This window comes from Oncorhynchus clarkii, chromosome 7 (genome assembly GCF_045791955.1).
Source record: "Oncorhynchus clarkii lewisi isolate Uvic-CL-2024 chromosome 7, UVic_Ocla_1.0, whole genome shotgun sequence".
Taxonomy (NCBI): domain Eukaryota; kingdom Metazoa; phylum Chordata; class Actinopteri; order Salmoniformes; family Salmonidae; genus Oncorhynchus; species Oncorhynchus clarkii.
This window is the reverse complement of record NC_092153.1, coordinates 46,457,690-46,469,137: the sequence shown is the minus strand read 5'-3', so window position 1 is coordinate 46,469,137 and position 11,448 is coordinate 46,457,690. Positions and strand designations below refer to the sequence as shown.

General features: G+C 46.9%; 1 protein-coding gene across 1 annotated transcript; it reads right to left on the bottom strand.

The window, feature by feature from the left end:
- Positions 1 to 223: 223 nt before the first annotated feature.
- LOC139413386 (cytochrome b-c1 complex subunit 1, mitochondrial-like) lies at positions 224 to 8,483 on the bottom strand. The gene is made up of 12 exons (XM_071160710.1): positions 8,340 to 8,483; positions 7,299 to 7,439; positions 7,059 to 7,145; positions 6,789 to 6,918; positions 4,337 to 4,535; positions 4,103 to 4,182; positions 3,846 to 3,961; positions 3,006 to 3,310; positions 2,782 to 2,867; positions 2,335 to 2,423; positions 2,105 to 2,180; positions 224 to 730 (listed from the first exon to the last, which is right to left on the bottom strand). The coding sequence occupies exons 1-12, from the start codon at positions 8,400 to 8,402 to the stop codon at positions 666 to 668; spliced, it is 1,437 nt and encodes a 478-aa protein (XP_071016811.1). The 5' UTR covers positions 8,403 to 8,483; the 3' UTR covers positions 224 to 665.
- Positions 8,484 to 11,448: the final 2,965 nt, after the last annotated feature.

Below are 11,448 nucleotides of genomic sequence, written 5' to 3'. Positions count from 1 at the left end.
GAAGATCAGTTCATACTGGAGTCATCTTGTCCCTCTGGTGGGTAGAAGTGGTCCCTGCAGCTCAAGTCAGAGGAACACGAGTTTTAACCCAACCATTGTGGCTGAAGTAGAACAAGGACTAACTAAATACTGGAATTATGCCATTTGATACAAAAACAAGGATAGAGTATAACATGTTAATTCTTACTAATCTAATTATGTGTGGGACAATGACTCACAAACATGTTTTACAATGTTTTACTTGAATGTCAGAATGAGTGTATGTACAATAGGACAGAAACAAAACATTGCCTCAATTCATAAATACTTCTCCACAACTGGTTGTACAGTGCTATGATTGTAAAGTATATGCATCACTGGATGTGTTCAGGTGTCCCCAGAACAGTACCAGGTGCCTGAAAAGGCTCAGTGATAATAAATCTTCTGTATTACAATCTTCCAAGATCATCAGCGACAAATACAAGGAAATGGAACACAACTTATGCACACCCTCAACACCATGGTTCTCTCCCTCATAACCAATTAGAACTGACGTAGTGAGAGGAGAGAAGGCCTGGAGTCCATACCAGTCTGTGCTAATGAGCTGAGGCAGTCCTCGGTTCTTTACTCTTGCAGTGATGGGAGGAGTATGGGAGTGGAGGAGCATAGCAACACTATGGGGGATCTTAGAAGCGGAGCCAGTACATGGCACTGCGCATCCTGTTGTAGTCAGGCAGCTGCTCAATGGGACCTGTACAACAGAGAGAAACAGATGAGAGAAGGATAGAGTCCGGACTTCCAGACTCTATCCTAGACAAGAGGATAAAGGTGCAAAGGCTGCTTGGAAGGAATATTGATGTGTGGTAACTAGGGATGCACATTTCTGTAAATTTCTCTACCGAATTACCAACCATCATTAACCGGTCAACAAACTGAATTTTTTCCCAATGAAAAATTGTGACCAACAAACTATGCATGCATACAAGGAACTGACATTTTTCATTAAGAGCTTAATGGAAACATGCAACAATAACAAGCCTATTGTCTTAGTCAAAAGACTAGAGCCTATTATTTAACATCCACCTCCTGTAATGAAGCAGACAATTTAACATTCGCCAAAATGCAATAGCGGGCCAACACTGTTCTGAACAGCGCACCCAAGGCTCCCGAGTAGTGCAACGGTCTAAGGCACTGCATCTCAGTGTTAGCAGACATCACTACAGGCCCTGATTCGATCCCGGGCTGCATCACAACCGGCCGTGATCGGGCGTCCGAAAGGGCGGCACACAATTGGCCCGGGGTCATCCGGGTTAGGGGCAGGTTTGGCCGGGGTAGGCCGCCGTCATAGAATAAGAATTTGTTCTTAAACGACTTCCTAGTTAAAATGAAGGTTAAATAAAAATGTAACTTAATGTGAGCAATTCCATATTAGAAATCTCAGAAACAGAGGGATTCTAATAGCAACAAGTACAATCGGTTGTTAGGATGGGGTTGTTAATATGACTAGGATTGTGCTTCTGGACAACAAAAATAAGTTATGAAAACCAATAGAACAGGAGAGAATTGCTGGTTAATGTCAAGAGGAACTCTTTATAAAATAATTGCCTCCACTTTTCTATGGCTGGATTTTGGCAAGGCTACTTTGAAGCAAGGTAAGAATTGCCTCTATGAACTAAAGTAAAACGTTCAGGTTTCAAACAATTCTACTGCCTCAAGGTCACATTGCAAAGTGGCGTGTGACACGCTGATAGCCTCCTGTTGACTATGGTCTACACACGTGAATGGGAGGTGCGCTTTATGTGTTGAGATGGAGAAATAAAGTAGCTCTAAAAATCACGGCCATCAACAGTTACACTCGATTGCATTTAGAATAGTTATTTGTTGCGCAATGACTGGGCTTACGAAAGCACATTTCACTCCTGTACCGGCTTTTTGAGGAGCTGCTCTTGTGCGGTCTGAAAGGTGATAGGCTATTCCGTTTCTCAAACTAGGCTCTGTATGCTGTGCGCATGTGATAAGATTATTATAATTTTTTTTTTAAACCTAGAGACCGATAAGCATGACCAGTCAAATGTATATTTCGGCAGCTAACCGATTTAAGTCAACATCCCTAGTGGTAACTTACCAACAGCAGACACGGCGGGACACTTGTCATAGATGTATTTGGAGCAGATGTCACGCACCATCTTGGGCGTCACAGCCTGAGGGGGAGACAGGGACAGAGGTGGTAGGAAGAATATGGGTGAGCGCAGTGGGGGTCGGGGGGAAAAAAAAGAGGCGCAGAAGTAGCACCCTCTAGGTGGTAGGAGGGTGTAACAGCCGTATGTGTGGTGCAGAGAAGGGGGTTGTACTCACGTTGATGCGGGCATCCCACTCGGCCAGAGGGATACGGCGGCCGTAGTTCAGGACATGTCTGCCGATGTCATCACATATCGGTGTCGTTCCTACAGGAGAGCAGTAAGGCAGTGTTAGTGGGGACCAAGGAGTACTAGTGCACCATGTCATCCCCAGTACCACCCCAACATTAACGTGGAAAAAAAACAGCACATTTCTATGTTTTGTAGTAAGAGGAAGATGGGTGTTTCCAATGAAATCAACCAATTAGTAGGCATCACCTACTCACAATTGGTTAAAATCACATGATGCATACCGATGTCATTGGAAACACATATCTTCCTCTTTCAATACAAAAACAAACAGGCCATTTTTAAACATGTTGATGTTGGGGTGGTGCTGGAGATGAGAACATTTCTGAAATGGCCATTGAAGTTTCTTATGGGCTACATGAGGTAAAGATTTTACCGTTGAGCTGTCCCACCAGGCTGGCCTTGAGGGCATTCTTGGCTCTGGCAATGTCACTCTCTGTCACTGTGGTGCACAAGTTCATCCTTCAGGGAGAGAAAGAAAAAGGCGGGTCAATACCATCAAATTGAATAGGTAGAAGGACACAGGCTGAGGACAAGTGTTCGACCCAGACTGCATCCATGTGTAGCGCTTGAGTGTACGCATTGTAAATCCCAACTAACCATGCGTTCTGTGACCAGTGCATCATGTCGTCGATGTGGTGTTTGTCGGTGACAAAGTAGATGCCCAGCAGACCAGTGTCGCTGTAAGAGGAGTGGAAGGCCTGGAAGCTGTGGCACAGACTCTCCTCTGAGGCTAGACGAGCCAGGCGGCTGCTCAGGTGCTTTCCACCACCGAAAGTGATGTCATAGCTGCCAATGATGGAGTTGGCCACCATGAGAGGCACAATGTCTGGGCTGGCGGCACTGGCACCCTCCACAGCGATGGCAATGTGTGCCAGGGGCATATCGTCATCACGCATGCGGATCTACAAAGAGGGAGACAACGCAGGGTTAACAATATGAACAATCTAAATAGAACAAAGAAGAAAAGCTCCGGGCCTCCCGAGTGGCGCAGCGGTCTAAGGCACTACATCACTACAGCCTGGGGTTCCATCCCGTTACCGGGAATCCAACAATTGTCCCAGCGTCGTCCGGGTTAGGGGAGGGTTTGGCCGGGGGAGGGCTTTACTTGGCTCATCACGCTCTAGTCGACTCCTTGTGGTGGGCCAGGCGCCTGCAGGCTGACTTCGATCATCAGCTAAACGGTGTTCCCTCGGTCACATTGACGCTTCTGGGTTAAGCGAACTAGTGTCAAGAAGCACAGTTTGGCGGGTCGTATTACAGGACACATGACTCAACAGTCGCCTCTCTCGAGCCCATTTGGAGAGTTCCAGCAATGAGACAAGATTGTAATCACGAAAAAGGGGGTAAAAGTGACAAAGAATAAAACCTGATGGGATACCTGCACCCTTGTTCAGACATCTGTAAATTCAGACACAGAGAGACCGGAGCGTTCCTCACCTCGCTGCCAGAGAAGCGGCAGGGGGACAGAACAGGCACAGCATCATCCTCGTACTCAAAGGAAACGCCACTGAAGTGCTGCTTGGCCAACCCAACCAGCTCCTCGTGAGTCACACCTACACAGGAGACAGGCAGTGAGCCGTTACAAACAAGGACGACATTACACACACACAAAACAATCAGGGCCGGTTTGTATTTGCATATTATACCTCTCTACACAGCCTTAACATGGCAGTGGTAATGTATGGGAGACATACCTCCAGCAGCTGCCAGCACCATGCGGGGGGCCTTGTAGTGGCTGCTGATGAAATCTACCAGATCCTGTCGACTCAAAGTCCTGAAGGGAAGAGACAGATCTAAACTAACTCGGGAGTGCTGTGAAGTGTAACAGGATGCTGTAACGGGTATGTGGGACTTTCCCTAGTGTTTTGGCTTGGCCCTAGCATGCTCTGACCCAATAAGATTCCCTGGTAGGCTCAGGGTGTGTGTACCTGGCGTTTTGGGATGGCCCCAGAACACTGTGTCCTAAGGGGGTGCCCTGGAAAGCTGTAGCGTGCAGCAGGTCCAGACACACGTCCTGCAGACTGCCCTCCACCTCCTCCAGCTCTTTCAGTACTACACTCCTCTGCTGCTCAATGTCAGCCTCGCTCAGGACATTGCTCTGCAGCACCTCGGATAACAGCGCCACCGCTGGGAATAGAGTACTGATTCAGTACACACACACACACATATATATACACACATAGCCACGACAATAACTAGAGGACATGCACAGTAAACTATACTGAACAAAAATAAACATGTAAAGTGTTGGTCCCATGTTTCATGAGCTGAAATAAAAGATCTCAGAAATGTTCTATACGCACAAATTTGTTTACATCCCTATTAGTGAGCATTTCTCCTTTGCCAATGTAACCCATCCACCTGGCAGGTGTGGCATATCAAACAGCCTGATCATTACACCGGTGCACCTTGTACTGGGGACAATAAAAGGCCACTCTAAAATGTGCAGATGTCACAACACAATGCCATAGGTGTCTCAAGTTGAGGGAGGGTGCAACTGGCATGCTGACTACAGGAATGTCAACTAGAGCTGTTGCCAGAGAATGTAATGTTAATTTCACTACCATAAACTGCCTCCAAAGTAGTTTTAGAGAACTTGGCAGGGAGTCCAACCGGCCTCACAACCACAGGCCAGGACCGCCACATCCAGCTGCATCACCTGCGGGATCGTCTGAGGGGGGTGTGAGGGGTGATGAGTATTGGTTTAATAAAGCCCGTTTGTGGAGAAACTCATTCTGATTGGCTGGGCCTGGCTGCTAAGTGGGTAGGACTATGCCCTCAAATGGCCCCTGCAGTCATGTGAAATCCATAGAGGGCCTAATTCATTTATTTCAATTGACTGATTTCCGAACTGTAACTAAGTAAAATTGTTGCGTTTATTTTTGTTCAGTATAATTGACCAAAAGGCAACAGGTGCTTAACAACTACAGTGGATTCGGAAAGTATCCAGATCCCTTCATGTTTTCCACATTTTGTTACGTTAGTCTTATTCTTACATTTATAAAATTACATATTTACCTAAATCTACACACAATACCCAATAATGACCAAGCAAGAACAGGTTTTTCAAAAAGTATTCAGGCCCTTTGCTATGAGACTCAAATGAGCTCAGGTGCATCATGTTTCCATTGATCGTCCTTGAGATGTTTCTACAACTTGATTGGAGTCCACCTGTTGTAAATTAAATTGATTGGTCCCACAGTTGACAGTGCATGTCAGAGCAAAAACCAAGCCATGGGGTCAAAGGAATTGTCTGTAGAGCGCCGAGACAGGATTGTGTCGAGGCACAGATCTGGGAAAGGGTACAAAAACTTTTCTGCAGCGTTCAAGGTCCCCAAGAATACAAGAAGGGTCTTGGTCAAGGAGGTGACCAAGAACCCAATGGTCACTGACAGAACTCCAGAGGTCCTCTGTGGAGATGGGAGAACCTTCCAGATTGGTGGAGTGCTGCAGAGATGTTGTCAATCAAGCCTTTATGGTAGTAGCCAAGCGGAAGCCACTCCTCAGAAAAAAGGCATGATAGTCGGCTTGGGGTTTGCCAAAAGGCACCTAAAGGACTCTCAGACCATAAGAAACAAGATCCTCTGGTCTGATGAAACCAAGACTGAACTCTTTGGCCTGAATGCTAAGCGTCACCTCTGGAGGAAACCTGGCACCATCCCTACGGTGAAGCATGGTGGTGGCAGCATTTTGCTGTGGGGATGTTTTTCAGCAGCAGGGACTAGGAGACTAGTCAGGGTCGAGGTAAAGATGAACAGAGCAAAGTACAGAGAGATCCTTGATGAAAACCTGTTCCAGAGCGCTCAGGAATTCAGACTGGGGCAAAGGTTCACCTTCCAAAAGGACAACGACACTAAGCACACAGTCAGTACAACGCAGGAGTGGCCTCAGGACAAGTCTCTGAATGTCCTTAAGAGGCCCAGCCAGAGCCCGGACTTGAACCCGATCGAACATCTCTGGAGAGACCTGAAAATAGCTGCCGTAACGCTTCCCATCCAAACAGACAAGAGCTTGAGAGGATCGCTGCCAAAGGTGCTCCAACAAAGTACTGAGTAAAGGGTCTGAATAATTATGTAAATGTAATTGTCTAAAAAAAATTTTTTTTTGCGTTGTCATTATGGGTTAGTGTGTAGATCTGACGAGGAGAAAAAACAATGATCTGTTTTAGAATTAGGCTGTAATGTAACAAAATGTGTAAAAGGTGATGGGGTCTGAATAATTTCCGAATGCACTGTATATACGCAAATACACTTGCTCAATCTCTATGACGAGGGGCTTATAAATAACCCCACATACACACCACTGAATTATCACATCTTATAAACAGTCTCCATTCCTTATTCCTGTCTCATTGTGTCTGCAGGTGTCTGGTTGGCTCACCTTTGGGCAGGTCCTTGGCCAGGGTCTTCATGTAGTAGGCAGTGTGCTCCCGGGAAGTGTATGCACTCAGGTGAGCACCCATGGACTCCACCTGATGCTCCAGGGCCATCTGGGGGTGCTTCTTTGTCCCCTGGGGAAAGAAACAAAGGGAAAAGGGGGAGAACAAAAAAAAGTGTCAAATGCTTTTGGGACAGTCTGGTGCAGTAGTTAAGTGTGAAATCTCTTATGAGACTCAATGTAGATTGCACAGATGTCACAGCTGTTATGTACCTTGAAAGCCATATGCTCCAGGAAGAACCCAGCTCCATTGTTCTTCTCAGTCTCGTAGCGACTTCCACAGCTGATCCACAACCCAACCTGAGAGAGAGTACAGGTGGAACTTATACCATGCTGCGCAAACAAATAGACAGTCAGGTTCATCTGAAATGTGACTGTATTACACAATATTTCCCAAAACCATTATGAACAGTACTTAGATTGTATAATCAATGACACAGCAGAGGTCCTTACAGTGCATGTGCCGTGTCCAGTCTCCTCGGATGCGATCCTCAGGCCATTGTCCAGGGCAGTGAGACGGGTCTCCGGAGCTCCTAGAAGGCTCTGGGCGTAGGTCACCGTCGCCTGGCCACGCCGTAGAGACAGCAGGATGGGCTAGAGGGAGAGGATAGTCAGCTGTGAATAGATACTTCAGCAAATAGTACATTAATTTGGTTGTGTTGATAAAGACTACAGCTGGTGTACGGATTACATGTATGAAATTGCTGAAATAATTTGTAGTAATGGGATGAAGAGACAGCAAAATATTATTTTTTTACCAACTCAATGTCATCATGGCCAACAAAGGTTAAATGGACAAGAGAAAGTGCTTGTGGGGTGGTGATCTGCTGACTTGATCCCACAATAAGTGATAGCTACCAATTTACACGTACAGCCTGTCGACCTTGCTAGCTAATACGTTGGGGGGAACAGTGAGGGGCTATTTTTTATCTTCAGTGAGGGTCCGTCAAGAAAACACTTAACCGGTTAGCTAGCATAGCAGCCCACTACAGTTTGAAGTCAAACTAAACTTCATAGTTAGCTAAGATCATATAATGACTTTCTAGCGAGTTCAACTTAACATATGGCCAGTGGAATGTGATTACCAGTCAGCAAAGCAACTGGTCGACTACTAAAGTATACTGTCATCATTTAGCAGGACAAGAGGTAACCAACATCTGCTAGCTAACTGGTTAACGATTGGCCGAATAGCTAACGTTAAGGACAATGACCTTGGGTTAGTTCTTAAAATCGAATAAACCCAGGTATAGGTTAACTAACATGATGTGAACATTTCCACTCATATTACGTAATCTACAGTGATGTGTTGCGCCTTTCCTGCCAGTTGACCTTGCGCTAACTCCAATATAATGCTTACCGGCTAGCTATCACTTTGTCTGTATACAGCCACGGGCTTACTTTTTTTCGCTGTGGTGAAGGAAATGCAGATACCAACCAACAACTTTATTTTCCTTTGCAGACCTCTCAAATGCCAAGATGTTCCTGAATACTTACGCTACGTGCTTTGGCTAGGGCTCGACCCACCGTGCTCCCGACTCGGCACACGGACGCTGCCATCTTTTCCTGGCAAATAAAGAAAGATCAGCTGCGCGCACGTTCCGCAACGTGGACGCCCGCGAAGTCCTTGTATAGAACTGTGACGTCAGCGGTTCACGCAGGCAGCAGCGCCAACAAGTCGGACAAAGGCTACACTACACTGTAGCAGCATACACTTTTATCTAAATGACAGTAGCATTTCTGTATAATAAACAATCTAGCTAAGTGGATTCGATACTGACTTTATTATAACGAGGTAGGCCTACAATGACTGGTTGCAAAAAACTGCTTAAAACATTAGGCAACAGTAGTCCAATAACCCCCTCTGTCAGGAGCTCTTGTAAGTTCCCCTCCATGCACATATGGTCCTGATCACCCTATGGGTGAGGTTCTGGTGCCTGGAGATGTTCTGGAACCTGATCCCAGCATAGCGTACCAGAGGAGTGGGCACAAACAGGGCAGGGGGCTCCTTGTCTGAGTCTTGAAGGTTGATGGCCTCCAGAGGAAGGAAATGGCTTTTGTAATTATCAGGGACAGCAGGGGGCTTATAAACCTGGGGCCTTATAACCTGGGGTGTCCATCAGCAGTCCATGGTATGGGACTGGGTGACAGATGGAGGGAGTTGACAAGGCTCAGGCGCTGCAAACTCCAGGACTCTCCGGCCAGGAGCCTCTCATGAGACAGTAGGGGCTAGACTCTGATGACAGAGGTGAGGTGTCGTACCACAGCCTTCAGCCACCTCTTAGAAGAGGCCGGCTTGGGTTTCTCTGCCACAGCCTCGTTGTCCTTCCTTTGGTGATGCCGTCTGGTTCGAGGCTCCGGGGAATTGGATGTTTTTTTAGGATGACGGCGGGCCATTTGATCTGAGAGCCCTCAACAAGGAGGTTGACCCCCATATACTGAGGCACCTCCCCATTGCCTATAGACAGAGAGCAAGAGAGAACATCTGTATAACCTCTTATTCAGGGCAGAGGTAGTCTGGCTAACACCGAACTCTCAAAGTCCTTCTGACATCAGAGTCTGGAATGGATCTTTGGTGTCGGCACAATGTGTCGATAATGATTTGAGTTGTGCTTTTACTGGTTGCCTCCTCTGTCTTTCTCACTCAAACACCCACACACACAGCCTCCGAGTGAGATTTATTGGTTCCCAGTCTTTAATTCAGGAAAACTTAGGTAAAAATGGATTTAAGTGCTACCAGAATGTTATATGCGCAACCAGAGGAAAAAAAACTAGACCACCTTTACTCCACACACAGGGATGTGTACAAAGCTGTCTCTCACCCTCCAAATGGCAAATCTGACCATAATTATATCCTCCTGCTTCCAGCTTACAAGCCAAAACTAAAGCAAGTAGTACCAGTGACTCGCTTATCAAGGAAGTGGTCAGATGACGCAGATGCTAAACTACAGGACTGTTTTGCTAGCACAGACCGGAATATGTTCTGGGATATGTTCTGGCAACATCAGCACTGACCTAAAGGCTAGAGGTGCCACTTTCAAGGAGTGGGGCTCTAGCCCGGACGCTTATAACAAATCCCGCTATGCCCTCCACCGAACGATCAAACAGGCAAAGCGTCAATACAGGACTAAGATTGAATCCTACTACACCGGCTCTGACGCTCGTCGGATGTGGCAGGGCTTGCAAACTATTACGTACTACAAAGGGAAGGACAGCCACGAGCTAGCTGCCCAGTGACGCGAGCCTACCAGATGGGCTAAATGCCTTTTATGCTCGCTTTGAGGCAAGCAACCCTGAATGCATGCATGAGAGCACCAGCTGTTCTGGACGACTGTGTGATCACGCTCTCTGTAGCCGATTTGAGTAAGGTCAACATAAACAGGTCAACATTCACAAGGCCGCAGGGCCAGACGGATTACCAGGACATGTACTCCAAGCATGCGCTGACCAACTGGCAAGTGTCTTCACTGACATTTTCAACCTGTCCCTGACCAAGTCTGTAATACTAACATGTTTCAAGCAGACCATCATAGTCCCAGTGCCCAAGAACGCCAAGGTATCCTGCCTACATGACAACCGACCTGTAGCACTCACGTCTGTAGCCATGAAGTGCTTTGAAAGGCTGGCTCACATCAATACCATTATCCCAGAAACACTAGACCCACTCCAATTTTCATACCACCCCAACAGATCACGCAATCTCTTGCACTCCACACTGCCCTTTCCCACCTGGACAAAAGGAACACCTACGTGAGAATGCTATTCATTGACTACAGCTCAGCTTACAACACCATAGTGCCCTCAAAGCTCATCACTAAGCTAAGGACTCTGGGACTAAACACCTCCCTCTGCAAATGGATCCTGGACTTACTGACGGCCCGCCCCCAGGTGGTAAGGATAGGTAACAACACATCTGCCACGCTGATCCTCAACACGTGGGCCCCTCAGGGGTGCGTGCTCAGACCCCTCCTTTACTCCATGTCCACCCATGACTGCACGGCCAAGCGCAACTCCAACACCATCATTAAGTTTGCCGACGACACAACGATGAGACAGCCTATAGAGATGAGGTCAGAGACCTGGCAGTGTAGTGCCAAGATAACAACCTCTACCTCAACGTGATCAAGACAAAGGAGATGGACTACAGGAAAAGGAGGCGTAAGCACACCCCCATTCTCATTGACGGGGCTGCAGGGGAGCAGGTTGAGAGCTTCAAGTTCCTTGGTGTCCACATCACCAACGACCTATCATGGTCCAAATGTATTTATTTAACCTTTATTTAACTTGGCAAGTCAGTTAAGAAGCTACTCTTATTGTCAATGACGGCCTACAACGGCCAAACCCAAATGACTCTGGGCCATTTGTGTGACGCCCCATGGGACTCCCAATCATGGCTGGATGTGATGCAGCCTGGATTCGAACCAGGTACTGTAGTGACTCCTCTTGCACTGAGATGCAGTGTCTTAGAACACTGCACCACTCAGGAGCCTTGCTACTGTTATTTTATTGTTGCTCTTTAATTCTCAGACTGAAAAATAGTTTTGAACAGTCATCAACTCAGAATTCCAAGTTGTAAACTGGCATCTTTCTAGAACTCCGACTTTCT

Coding starts and splice junctions, on each gene's coding strand:
- LOC139413386 (XM_071160710.1), bottom strand. CDS start 8,402: ATGGCAGCGTCCGTGTGCCGAGTCGGGAGCACGGTGGGTCGAGCCCTA. Junction 7,440..8,339: donor CCCTAGCCAAAGCACGTAGC/GTAAGTATTCAG, acceptor CTCTCCCTCTAG/CCCATCCTGCTGTCTCTACG. Junction 2,181..2,334: donor AGTGGGATGCCCGCATCAAC/GTGAGTACAACC, acceptor TCTCCCCCTCAG/GCTGTGACGCCCAAGATGGT.